This window comes from Hylobates moloch, unplaced genomic scaffold, assembly GCF_009828535.3.
Source record: "Hylobates moloch isolate HMO894 unplaced genomic scaffold, HMol_V3 SCAFFOLD_15, whole genome shotgun sequence".
Lineage (NCBI taxonomy): Eukaryota > Metazoa > Chordata > Mammalia > Primates > Hylobatidae > Hylobates > Hylobates moloch.
Genome location: NW_026652290.1, coordinates 80,683,243 through 80,696,806, shown reverse-complemented (window position 1 = coordinate 80,696,806; position 13,564 = coordinate 80,683,243). Strand labels below are relative to the sequence as shown.

Here is a 13,564-nt window from a genome sequence, read left to right as displayed (position 1 = left end):
GGCCATGAAAGGGAGACACCATTCCTAACAGAACACTGTAGAAAGCAGAGAAAATATAGCAAACATAAGACTTAAATATAAGTATAAATACCCCCAGAAGATTGCTGTTTAATGGAGCTCCTTGACATTCTTTCAAGAAGTGATTAGATATCTCAGAAGTATAAAAGATTGTCAAACAATGAAATAGAACATAAGTGCTAATTAGTGTGCTGAAAAATTGATCCAGGGGCTTGTCCAGAATGTACTGAAAAAGACAAAGAATTAAGAGCATAAGAAAAAATTGGGATACATGGAAGATAGATACAGAATTCCAACATGCAGTAACAACAATTGCACAGGAGAACAGACTGGAGGAAACATACAAAGAAATAAAACACATAACCCAGAGATAAAGGAAGACGTTATCTTCTTTCAGAACAGCTAGGATAAAGAGAACTCCAAAACTACTCAGAAAGAAACCAAATCTGAAAATAGATTGCCTGAGAAAAGGGTTGAGAACTGGACTAGCATCAGACTTCTCAATTGGATACTACACCACATTAGAACTCTATTTTCAAAGTTGTAATGGAAACTGAGTTCTATATCCATTCAAACTAGCATGTAAGAGAGCAACACAGATGGAAAAGCAAGGACCCACATTTTACCATGCGTGGCCACTTTCTGAAAGAACAGTCAAGGGACTATCCAACGAAACAAAACATAACAATTCTAAGAGATACAATGTATTAAAGAAGGAAAAGGAAATAATATAACTTGATTTAAATAATTTTTGATACACAATGTAAAACAAGGTATTCTGGAAAAAAATCTTAGTGATTTGATTCTATACGGGAAATGTTAGCAGGGAGGGTGTGTGGGTGGGAGGGGGCACACAGGAGCATGCAAATAAGAGAGCAGTGTTTGTTTTGCACAAGAAAAAGAGTAACTCTAGATTTGAGCTGTTCAGTAGCCATTAACCACTGTGACTATTACATTAAATAGAATTAAACATTTAGTTCCTGCTGGGTATGGTGGCTCAAGCCTACAATCCCAGCACTTTGGGAGGCCAAGACTGGAGGATCACTGGATCCTAGGAGTTTGAGACCAGCCTGGGCAACATAGTAAGACCCTATCTCTTAAGAAAAAAATTAGCTGGGCATCGTGGCACACACCTGTAGTCCCAACTACTCAGGAGGCTGAGGTGGGAGGATCACTTGAGCCCAGGATATTGAGGCTGCAGTGAGCCATGATCACACCACTGCACTCCAGCTTGGGCAACAGAGGGAGATTTTGTCAAAAAAAAAAAAAAAAAATTCAGTTCCCATGTCATAGTAACACTTCAAATGCTCATTAGCTGCCATATGGGATAGCTCTGATATAGAACATTTCCAGCATTACAGAAAGTTCTATTGGCCAGCATTGTTCTAGACACTGAGAAAAATTAAAGTAGTCATAATTTTAATGGTAAAATTAGGACAGACATAAAAATAATTTTCAAAGAATTATTTTCAAAGAACACGACATAAAAATTTTCAAATACTAGAAGAAAAAAATTAGTCAATCCAATAACAAGCTTAATAGAAAAAAAAAACCCAAATAATAATATAACTACAGATAAAATACGGCTTCAGAATTATGTCTACATAATACAATAATTACAAATATGAATGGGTTAAATTAGCCTATTAAAAGATAAAACCACTCAGATAACAAAAACAGACATAAACACTAACACAAAACACACATAATTAAAATGAAGATGCTATATAGATGCAAATAGAAAGCTTGCAACCCAGCTATAGCTATAAACACAAAAAATGAGGTTATCTTTTGACCTAATAATTCCATTCCTAATACTTAGAAATATTTGCACATGTGCACAATAATACTTAAAGGATCTCAATACTTTTTTTTTTTTTTTTTTTTTTGAGATAGTCTTGCTCTGTCACCCATGCTCGAGTGCAGTGGCGTGATCTCTGCTCACTGCAGCCTCTGCCTCCCGGGTTCAAGTGATTCTCCTGCCGCAGCCTCCCGAGTAGCTAGGATTACAGGTGCATGTCATTATGCCTGGTTAATTTTTGTTATTTTTTAGTAGAGATGGTGTTTCACCATGTTGGCCAGGCTGGTCTTGAACTCTTGACCTCTGGTGATCTGCCTGCCTTGGCCTCCCAAAGTGCTAGGATTACGGGCCTGAGCCACCTTGCCTGGCCTGCAACACTTGTTTTTAATAGAAGACACGAGAAATGATTTAAATATTTTATCAATAGAAAACCAGTTCTATCAACTATGAGCCCAGTATGCAGCTTTTAAAAATGAGAGCTCTATATCCATTGATATGAGACCATTTCAAATATGTATTCAATAAAGTATAGAATGGTAACATGTCACCAACTGTGTAAACAAACATGTTTGCATAGGCACAGAATGTATCATTTCATGTGATACATAAAAACAAAAGAACATATATAGTGCCTGTTTCTGCAGGGAACTGCGAAGCTATCGGAAGGTGTTGAAAACCTTTTTATAGTATGTATTCTTCTTGTAATTGAACAAAAAATAAAATGACAAAAATCAGGCTTGGAAATATTTAATAGCAGACAAAATATAGTTCAATATGAAAAGCATTATATGAGACAAAGGCAATTTTCAAAAATTGATAAAACGTTCCACTAAAAATCATGACTGCATCTAACAGCTTCAAAATATAGAAAATACTCAAATGCAAAATCAACAAATCTGCAATTACAGAAAAAGACTTCAACATACTTCTAGAAAGTAGTAATTCAAGTAGACAATAATAGCTAACACTTACCGGGCACTTCTTATGTGAGTGGCACTGAAACATGTGCTTTCATGCATTACCTAAGGCTAGAGAAAATGTTAATAACCTTGACAAGTCATACATGTATCATAAATATCTTTGTAGCTGACAAACAGCATAAACATTTTTTTAAACACCATTAGATAATTATTTAAAGACCACATATTGGGAACCTACCCCTAAAGAACAATAACAACCACAATAACAACTACCACCCCAGTAAACATGGCTGGCAAGAGTACAATTAAATGAACATTATCACTGATTTGGCAACAGCTCTTATGAAGAATAATTTGGCATTATGTATCAAGTGCCCATACTCTTTGACAAAGTAACTGTCTTTCTGATTATCTAAAATAATACAAAAAAGGGGGGAGGGGAATAAAAATAGAAAATATTAGAAACACTAATGTCAAAATGAAAAGGCATGGTTAAGTATGGTACAACCATTCAACAGAATATTGTCATTAAAAACATGGAGGCTATCTTATATAGTCAATAACAAAATACTTGAAGGGTTAGAAGTACATAAACCCAAATCATCTTTAAGGAACACGTACTATTATGGTAAAAAAAAACCCTACAATTTCTAACTTTCACCTTGGGCAGCTTTTTATTTTGCATCGTTTTTTCAACTTTCTCTTCTATTAGCTGTGTAAGAAATACATATCTGCTAAAGTTACGTTATCTTCACACAACAGCAACCTACACATTAGTCTACAAAGGGGAACAAACCCAAATTCCTCACAAGTCTGAGTCCACTGTTGCTTTCCTTCTGGCCATCTGGCAGTTACAATACAGCACAGAGTGACTTTATGCAAGTTAAATATTCATCATCTTAGACATGGACATTTGTTTTGGGATTCCTAAAGTGGAGTCAAAATTTGGTCTCTACGGAAGCTCTACAATGTAGCAGAGCACTGTGCATACTTACTGACTCCCAGACAAGCTGAAACCCTGAATTTATCCTTTCTATCAGTTTTTATATAAATTGTTCTTACCTACTTATTGATGCTTACAATTTGGCAATTATAAGGGGCAAAATTGGAGCAAGTGTTTTGGGTAAATAACTCCTTACAATATATTAAAAATACTTACAAACAATTCTTAGAATCTAACACTTATGTAAATACTTTAAAAAAATAGGTCCAAAAGATTCAGCCCAGATCGGCTTTGAAGTTATATCAAGATTTAAGTCTACTTCATGCCAATGAGCTACTCCTCAACAGGGGCTGGTTTTGCCATTTGAGGAATGACAGCCACTATGTTGTGTACACAAGAGAGCTGTATGGCATAGACAGAATCTTCATCGTGGTTCTGAATTTTGGAGAATCAACACTGTTAAATCTACAGAATATGATTTCGGGCCTCCCCGCTACAATGAGAATAAGGTTAAGTACCAATTCTGCCAACAAAGGCAGTAAAGTTGATACAAGTGGCATTTTTCTAGACAAGGGAGAGGGACTCATCCTTGAACACAACACGAAGAATCTCCTTCATCGCCAAACAGCTTACAGAGACAGATGCTTTATTTCCAACCGAGCATGCTATTCCAGTGTATTGAACATACTGTATACCTCGTGTTAGGCACCTTTATGAAGAGATGAAGACACTGGCACTTCATTGGGATTGTAAGCATTTGTAATAGCTTCATGTACAGCATGCTGCTTGGTGAACAATCATTAATTCGATATTTCTGTAGCTTGAATGTAACTGCTTTAAGAAAGGTTCTCAAATGTTTTGAAAAAAAATAAAATGTTTAAAAGTAAATTATCACTTATAGGAGCTTATAACTTTATTCAGATAGCATCAATTAGGGATGACCAGAACACATTAGGACCCCAGATTATTCAAAAACTTTAACGAATTTTAAGGGGAAGAATTTTATCTTTTCCCTTAAAATGCAGTCATAGAAATTAGAGGATGACTCACTGCCACAGTGTCTAAAAGCATTTGCTAGCAAAGAGGCAGGACACTGATTTGTAAACTGCTCAACTCTTCTGACTGGGAGCCTAGAATTCTGCTATCACCAATCCTTCCCTTCCCTCTACTCTATGTCCTTCTAAGGAGCATGATTTGAAAACTACTTTCCTAGGTTAATGGACATGTGCATCAATGGAGAGAACAGTATAAGCAAGTGGGATGTAGACTAAGCAAAATTTAGATGGAGAAGCACATTTTAAAAAATTAATAACTTAAAAATCTCAAGTTAATTTTTTTTTTGCTAACTCAATTGGAAGTAAGACTATGAAATATTTCAGTGTGTTTCCAATTCCAAGTTGAATGTAGTGTTTCAGAATTTCAGGTATTTCTTAAGATCCTCGAAAACACTGGTGCTGTCAAGTCCAAGTTCCTCGTACAGGAATTTAATTTGGGCTGTAATCTAAAAGAAACACATTTAAAAAATTAAATAGAAGGCCTTTGTAAAAATGCCACTGTTTAAGCTTCTCTTTATCCATCTTTACCTAACCCTGAAGTCAGCAATTTATGGCAAGAATACTTTCATTCGGGACAGAGGCAGAAGGCTTCTAACAAGATTAAATTATTTTCTTTAACAGAGCTCACTTATCAAGTACAAGAGAGAGACATTTCTCTTGATTGACACAGTGTCCCTCCCTCCACTCCTGGGTCTCACCCATAGATAGGACATTTGTGAAGTAGCTTTGTCATAAACCCTGCTGCAACCACTGAAAACGTGAAAACAACATATATCTAGTTCAGGAATCTGTCCACTGAGAGGGCCTTGATAACATACCTTTTTGTGAGAATCCTCAATTACATGATTGCCTCCAGGCTGAATATCTAGAATAATATTAGGGGCCTGATAGCCTGAAAGAGTTAACATACAGAATTAGAAGATTGTATGGGATCTTCTTTGGAAGATCGAGACCCATTCCTCCCCTCTTCTTTGAGTACTCAGTTCAAATAATAGTAAAGGAGTAAAAAGCAAAAACCACCATCATCAACAAAAAGATGGGAGAGGACAAGCAGCAGAAGACAAACTTCTGACACAGGGAAAGCAGGAAGAGGCCGTATGGAAAAGACTATACGGTACCACACCGAGAATGCTGAAACCCAGGAGATCATCAACCTGCCCTGTGGAATCTGAGAGTCTTATGCCCTGAAAACACCAACTACAGCAACGGATGGGAGTGACAAATGGAGATGAATACAGGGAGACTGACTTGGCATATAGTTTCAAGGCAAAAAGGAGGGATTCTAATCTCATAAAGCTGAAACAGTTAGCTAGAGGAAATTCATGCAGCTAAACAGTTTGGGCACTGATGGCCCAAAACAAAAATCTCAATCTGTCTTTTAGAGATTCCCAAGAATAATGGCTCAATAAATATTGTTAAATGAATTAATAACTGTATGGCAGTGCATCTCCAAGTTATATTTGATTCTTAAATTTCCTGTTTCCTTTGTGTCCTGCCTATTTTAATACTGTTCTTTGAAAAAGAGGTGAGGCGGTGTACGTATAGTTATGTAGTTACATACACTTTAACTGGGGAGTCAACACAGGAAAATAATTGTTTGCCCTAAATCCTGGGCAGATGATTTGGCTGCAGCCTGAAATAAATTCCTCTGAGCAGTGTGCTATGGGTAGCAGTCTGTTTGGCCATGTTCCCTGCTTCTAGGGGGTCTCCTACCTTCACCTGTGTCCTTTGCATGCTCTGCGATGGCTTCCTTGAGTTTCTCAGTATAGCTTACAATTCCTTTCAGAGGTACACGTTCATCGTTTTCATATGCCGTTATGTGAATTGAAGGATAATGCTGAAAGAAAATACATGCACAAAGAGTTTACATTATTTCTTATGGTCCCTTTCTACTATAGAGACTATGAAAAATAATTACCTCCAATTTTTTCCCTCTAAGTGCTCTATGCTTTTTCTCACTTGCTATCTTGAGAGATCCTCAGTATTACAGTAGTAGACGACTTGTTATCTGGAATAGCCTATTCTTGACTAAAGGACCTTAGCTAATTTAGTAATTAAGGCATGATAAGTCTATTCCCCTGAGGTATTAAACATGGAGCACGAGCAGAGATAGTGCTGAAGATATTTGGGCATCATAAGTAGAAACATCTCTAAAGCTCCTATTTTTGCTTCAGCTTGGATAAGTTTTTTTTTTTTTATTCTATGTAAATTCAGGATAGTCTAACACAATTGTCTTTCACTACCTGAGGTTTAATATTTTGATAGGGACAGTAACGTTTTATGTAGTTCTTTTGTTTTTCATCAGATGAAGGATTCCCCCATTCTTCTAATTCTTCTAATGTCAGAGGAAGTGTAGTGTCCATCATGGTGTTCAGAACATCCAAGAAAGGTGCCTAAAAAAAAGGCAAAGAAACTTATACTTCAAGTAAGAGGTTGGTAAGTGAGTTTCAGAAAAACATTATATTTTATGAATATACATACTGATATGAGAGAAAATAACTCAAGAAGCCATATAGATTCCTAGGAGTTAGAATGCTCAGTCCTTAACCAGGGCCTGCAATTTATAACCTACTTTTAAAGTCTTCAGACTCCTTAAACGACATACAACAAGAAATGGTTTATCTTCTAATTTCACAATATTTATTTTTAGCTTAGTACCTTTTATTCATTTATATTTTTTTGTATATAAAAGCAATAAATGCTAGTCTCATACCAATTAGGACGATTAGTTATTATATTAAAGAAAAAAAGTATTGGCAGTAATGTGGAGAAACCGGAATCCTGATACACTGGTGGCTGGAATGTAAAATGGGGCAGCTGCTATGGAAAACAGTATGGTGGTTCATCAAAAAGTTAAGCTTAAGATTACCATACGATCCAGCAATTTCACTCCTGGCATATAATCCCCAAAACTGAAAGCAGGGTCTTAAAGAGATCTGCATACCTATGTTCACAGCAGCATAGTCACAACAGCCAAAAGGTGGAAGCAACTCAAGTGTCCATTAACCGAAGAATGAATAAGCAAAATGTGGTATACACATACAAGATTACATGGAATATTATTCAGCCTTAAAAAGGAATAAAATTCTGGGCCGGGCGCGGTGGCTCATGCTTGTAATCCCAGCACTTTGGGAGGCCGAGGCGGGCGGATCACGAGGTCAGGAGATCGAGACCACGGTGAAACCCCGTCTCTACTAAAAAATACAAAAAATTAGCCAGGCGTGGTGGCGGGCGCCTGTAGTCCCAGCTACTCGGAAGAGGCTGAGGCAGGAGAATGGCGTGAACCCGGGCGGCAGAGCTTGCAGTGAGCTGAGATTGCACCACTGCACTCCAGCCTGGGTGACAGAGCAAGACTCCGTCTCCAAAAAAAAAAAAAAAAAGGAATAAAATTCTGATACATGCTACAATATGGATGAACCTCAAGGATATAATCTAAGTGAAATAAACCAGTCACAAAAAGATATCTTTTGTATGATTCCACCTATGTGAGGTGTTTGAGTAGTCAAATTCACAGAGACAGAGGCTGTGGGAAGAAGCAAATGGAGAGCTGTTTAATCGGTACAGGGTTTCAGTTTTGTTAAGATGAAAAGCGGGTTCTGGAGATTGGCTGCATAAGCCTATGAATGCACTTACCACTACTGAACTATTCACTTAAAAATGGTTGAGATGGTAAATTTTATGGTATTTTACCATAATTAAAAATTTTTAAATGAAAAAAACACACAACAAGGTCTTTTTCACCAGTTGGACGTTCTATATTAAAAGCAAAAAACACTAAGTAAAGAAACTGGAAAATATCCAAGATGAAAGAAGAGAAAACAACCCATTGGCTTATAATTAGTGTTACAAAATTTAATAAAATGAAGGCTGGGTCGCACATGGTGGCTCATGCCTGTAATCCCAGCACGTTGGGAGGCTGAGGTGGGCAAATCACTTGAGCCCAGGAGTTTGAAACTAGCCTGGGTAACATGGTAAAACCCCATCTCTACAAAATAACAACAACAACAAACCACAAAAATGTGCAGGGCATGGTGGCACATGCCTGTAGTCCCAGATACTCAGGAGGCTGAGGTGGGAGGATCACCTGAGCCCCAGAGGTCGAGGCTGTAGTGAGCTGTGTTCGTGCGCCATTGCATTCCAGCCTGGCTGAAAGAGCAAAACTCTGACTCAAAAAACAAAACAAAACAAAACAAAAAAACAAAAACCCCACAAAAACAACAAAACAAAAATGAAGGCTGTATTTTTCACTTAGCTTTATTTTCTTCTGTTAACATACTTTTTAGCTTTCTCTCATATTAACATTAACCAAGTATAGTGAATCATCTGTAATTCTTTTTGGCTGCCTACCATCTGAACTTTTTTGCATTTGAAAAACCTCCAACCTTATCAGCTAGAGCCTGCCTCTCACTGTAGAGATACTAAATGCTAGACATTCTCTTTCCCATTTTTCCCTGCAGCTTGGGAGTAGCTGTGTGACCCATGTGTGACTTGGGTCTATCAACCAGACACGTGCTTTACACTCTGCATGGTAAGTTAGTGATTCAAAGAAGCAGTGATCACAGATAATTTATTCTGGCAAAAGTGTCACAGCTATATCCAGCTCTAGAAGTAGCACTGGCAGTGTGAGGTGATTTGTGCTTGGCAGTGGTGGCAGTAATAGTTTCACTGGGCCAATTCTATGCCTTTGGCTCTGAAGCCTGTAACACTGGTCTGAACATACCTACATTTTCCTAATGCCCTTTAATCCCTTTTCTGCTTAAATTGGGGTTGATTTTTGGTGCTTACAATTAAGAATTTGACTTACACATGTATAAAAAGTTGTCTCCTAGTCTTTACTATAATAAGCAACCTAGGATAAATATCCTTCTTAGTATTTCCTTTTAAATTTCTAAAAGTCAAAAGCTAGTTGCTTTTTAAACTGTAAATAATTCTGCCATTATTATCTTTGTGCATAGGTTTTTTATTATCCACATTTTTCTGTTTTTAAAAAATAGACTTACAGATGACTACTATTTAACCCTTATTTACAAGCCCACAGTATAAACTCCCCAACCTCAAAAAATCCTGAAAATAATTTACTCTCTCCCATCTCAGTCATTATTTTTCAGAGTAACCAGGAAGTAGGAGAATGATAGCAGTGAAACCAACTGCTATAATGTAACTTCATAATTTCTGACACTGGAAAAAGATAATCATTTTCAGAACAGGGTAAGATATTTCAATTAAAATACAGAAAAACTATGCCCAAACGACCATTAAGAATGGACTATCTAAAAATAAAGAGCCTATAAATCTAGGACTGAAATGTTGATGGGCAGTAGCCTGTCAAGGTGACCAGGAGCCAAAGGACTCAGTGCATTCCAGAGTCACAGCATGCTTTGCCTGGCTTTCTCAACTGGGACTCATATATGCTTCAGTGCTTTTTCACCAATTCTAAATGTGCTTACAAATACAAATGAACAATGGAAATAGCCATTAATATCTTTCAGTGGAAAGCCTTAAGGATAATAAAGAACACCGTCAGAGAAGAATAAGGGTTAATAGTTGGATTAAAATAACTTTAGAAGTTCTCCTCAAGCTATAATTCTGAGTTTAAGACTTAAAAGCTTTGTTATATTCCTATGCTATGGTAAAACTAACAGAAATGTTTTTCTTTCCTTTTTTTTTGACACGGTCTCACTCTGTTGCCCAGGCTGGAGTACAGAGGTTCACTGCAGCCTCAACCTCTTAAGCGATCCTCTAACCAACAAGCCTGGGCAGTTTTTTTTTGTTTGTTTTTTGTTTTTTTTTTTAATTTCTTGCAGAGACAGGGTCTTGCCATGTTGCCCAGGCTGGTCTCGAACTCCTGGTAAGCAATCTGCCTACCTCAGCTTCCCAAAGTGCTGGGATTACAGGCATGAGCCGCTGCGCCAGCCCAAAAATGTTTTTCTTAGTAGCCTATGGCTTCACACCTCCCCCATTCCATAAACAGTAGAGACAGAACGTACTCACCTCCAAAGTCACCGCTCTCAGCAGCTCTGGATTAGAATTACACAATGCTCCCGCAAGCACCCCTCCAGCACTGAAAGCAGTCAGGGTTGTTAGACTTGGCTGAGAAAAGCCTTGGCCATGAAGCGTCTTAATGCAAGCCTCTAAGTCAGCAAGGCCATTGAGTTTTTTAGTTAGGCGGCCATCAGCGTGCCACTGGAGGCCTAACTCACCACCACCCCTGAAATTGAAGGGCAAAAAAGTTTTAGTGGAAAAAAAAAACGTTAATGATGTAGGCTGGGGTCAGCAAACTACACCTGGAGGCCTGTTTTTGTGTGGCCCTGGAGCTAAGAATGGTTTTTGCTTTTTAAACGTTGAGTGAAAACAAGGAATGTGCAACAGAAACTGTATGTGGCCTGCAAAGCCTAAAATGTGACTTTAGAGAAAAAGGTTTGCCAACTCCTGATATAGACAATCCAGAATTGATTCAATAAATATATTCTGAGTGTCTGCCCATTTATTAGGGATTAAGTACAGACCTTAAAAGTAGAAACAAACAAAAATCCCCTACCCTGGAGAAGATAGTAATTTTGTGGGGTAAGAAAATAATGACTTACCCAGCATTGTGGTCACTGCCATAACACAAGTGTATTTAAGGTATTACAGGAGCAGAGGAAAGAACATCCATCTGCCAGGTGAGGGGTATATATACGAGTCAGGAACACAAATGCTTTTAAGGAGATGATACCTAAACTGAGTTGTGAAGGAAAAATTTGAGTTTCCAGAAGGCAAAGAAAAGGCATTAAGACACAGATATGGCACAGCATGTATAAGGGCAAGGAGGTGACAGAGCATGTCATTTAAAAGACATGACTTTGCGGGGGCTGGGCCTAGTGCCTCACACCTGTAATCCCAGCACTTTGGGAGGCTGAGGTGGGCAGATCACTTGAGGTCAGGAGTTTGAGACCAGACTGGCCAACATGGTGAAACCCCCGTCTCTCCTAAAAATAGAAAAAATTAGCCAGGTGTGGTGGTGCATGCCTATAATCCCAACTACTCAGGAGGCTGAGGCAGGAGAATTACTTGAACATGGGAGGCGGAGGTTGCAGTGAGCGGAGATCGCGCCACTGCACTCTAGCCTGGGAGACAGAGTGAGACGCCGTCTCAAAAAAATACAAAACAAAATAAAAAAAATAAAAGGACATGACTTTGGAAGGCTGAGGCGGGCGGATTGCCTGAGCTCAGGAGTTCGAGACCAGCCTGGGCAACAGTGGAAAACCATCTCTACTAAAATACAAAAAAATTAGGCTGGTGCGGTGGCTCATGCCTGTAATCCCAGCACTTTGGGAGGCTGAGGCGGGTGGATCACTTGAGGTCAGGAGTTCCAGACCAGCCCGGCCAACATGGTGAAAACCCATCTCTACTAAAATTTCAAAAATTATTCGGGAGTTATGGCACGTGCCTGTAATCCCAGCTACTTGGGAGGCTGAGGCAGGAGAATCGCTTGAACACTGGAGGCAGAGGCCGCAGTGAGCCAAGATCATGCCACTGCACACTCCAGCCTGAGTGACACAGCGAGAGTCCATCTCAAAAAAAAAAAAAAAAAAAGAAAAATCAGACGGTGTGGTGGTGTGCGCCTGTAGTCCCAGCTACTCAGGAGCCTGAGGCATGAGAATCACTTGAACCTGGGAGGCAGAGGTTGCAGTGAGCCAAGATTGTGCCACTGCACTCCAGCCTGGGCGATAAAGCAAAACTGTCTTAAAAAAAAAAAAAAAGGATCTGATGATAAGTGCCACTACAGAGATTAATCAGACCATTAGGAGTATTACACTGGGGAATCTGGACTTTGTTCTAGAGATGGGGAGGTGGAGAAGAATTTTAAGCAGAAATACAAAATAATATTTGTGTCTTGAAAACAGCTGAAATAAAATGGAAGTTAAATGGAAAACAGGAGTTCAGATTGAGAGGCTACTTAAACCTAAATTCAGGAGAATTGAATGGAAATAATATTACTAAATAAGTACAGTCTGGTACCTCTACGCAAAAATCCTAAAAACCTATCCTTTTGCTTTTTGGATCAACTAATCTGTTACACAATCAAGTTTCACCAGCACTGGTTTAGGAATACATAAATTGAATAATAAAAATGAAAAAAGTAAGCTTTTGTTCCCTGATATATTGCTATTCTTGACATCTGTCACAATGGTCTAGCACTTACATGCCAGGTAAAATATACTGACTCACCGAACATGGCAGTATGCTAATATCCATCCATCATCCACCAGGACCCGCCTCTCAGGCCTGAAATTCATTTTCAAATCCATTCCATAAGCTCCATATACATGCACCAAGAGAGGTTTCTTCTGCAAGTCCTCAGAGTCAGTTTTGTGGAAAACAGTCATTGGCACTAATTTTCCATCCTAGAAATGAAGAATTACTACGTATGTAAAGAAGAGTCTTTCATAATAACAGTTTTATCCCAATTTAAAATACATTGAGGTGCACTGTCCCCACTTACGTGCTACCTGTTGATGTTGAGCACAAATTTGTGTAAGAAAAAGAATTACGGTCTCTAAAAATACATCATGGCCTTTGGTTTCAGCTACCTTGCTGTCCTACAGTATTAACCAGAAAAGAGCAGCAAGATTTAAATGCAGCTTTTCATGACGATAATGTAATTTTAAAGCATTCTTCACTACCTACTATAATTTTAAATTTTCAGATGAAACCAAAATACTTACCAAGGTTAGAAGTCCTAGTATAGCATCCTTCCTATGCCTAAGAGCTAGATACTGGCATTTCTCACTTTTGAGTATCTACAAATATGCTGACTAAAGTCTCATCAGCTCAATTTTCTATC

General features: G+C 38.3%; 2 protein-coding genes across 7 annotated transcripts in view; one reads left to right on the top strand and one right to left on the bottom strand.

Moving 5' to 3' along the window:
• The window catches only part of SLC3A1 (solute carrier family 3 member 1), a 44,041-nt gene extending 39,650 nt beyond the window's left edge, over positions 1 to 4,391 (top strand). Inside the window, exon 10 of the mRNA XM_032177977.2 lies at positions 3,947 to 4,391. Coding sequence (XP_032033868.1) covers positions 3,947 to 4,387 — 441 coding nt within the window. The 3' untranslated portion in view covers positions 4,388 to 4,391. The remainder of the gene's footprint in view (positions 1 to 3,946) is intronic.
• Positions 4,298 to 13,564, bottom strand: part of PREPL (prolyl endopeptidase like) — a 41,502-nt gene continuing 32,235 nt past the window's right edge. For all 6 annotated transcript variants that reach the window (XM_032177975.2, XM_058429109.1, XM_032177974.2 and 3 more), the window contains 6 exons: positions 12,949 to 13,124; positions 10,729 to 10,945; positions 6,981 to 7,130; positions 6,451 to 6,574; positions 5,556 to 5,629; positions 4,298 to 5,183 (listed from right to left, as the gene is read on the bottom strand). In XM_032177975.2, the coding sequence (XP_032033866.1) occupies positions 5,094 to 5,183; positions 5,556 to 5,629; positions 6,451 to 6,574; positions 6,981 to 7,130; positions 10,729 to 10,945; positions 12,949 to 13,124 (831 nt within the window). In that variant the 3' untranslated portion in view covers positions 4,298 to 5,093. The remainder of the gene's footprint in view (positions 5,184 to 5,555; positions 5,630 to 6,450; positions 6,575 to 6,980; positions 7,131 to 10,728; positions 10,946 to 12,948; positions 13,125 to 13,564) is intronic.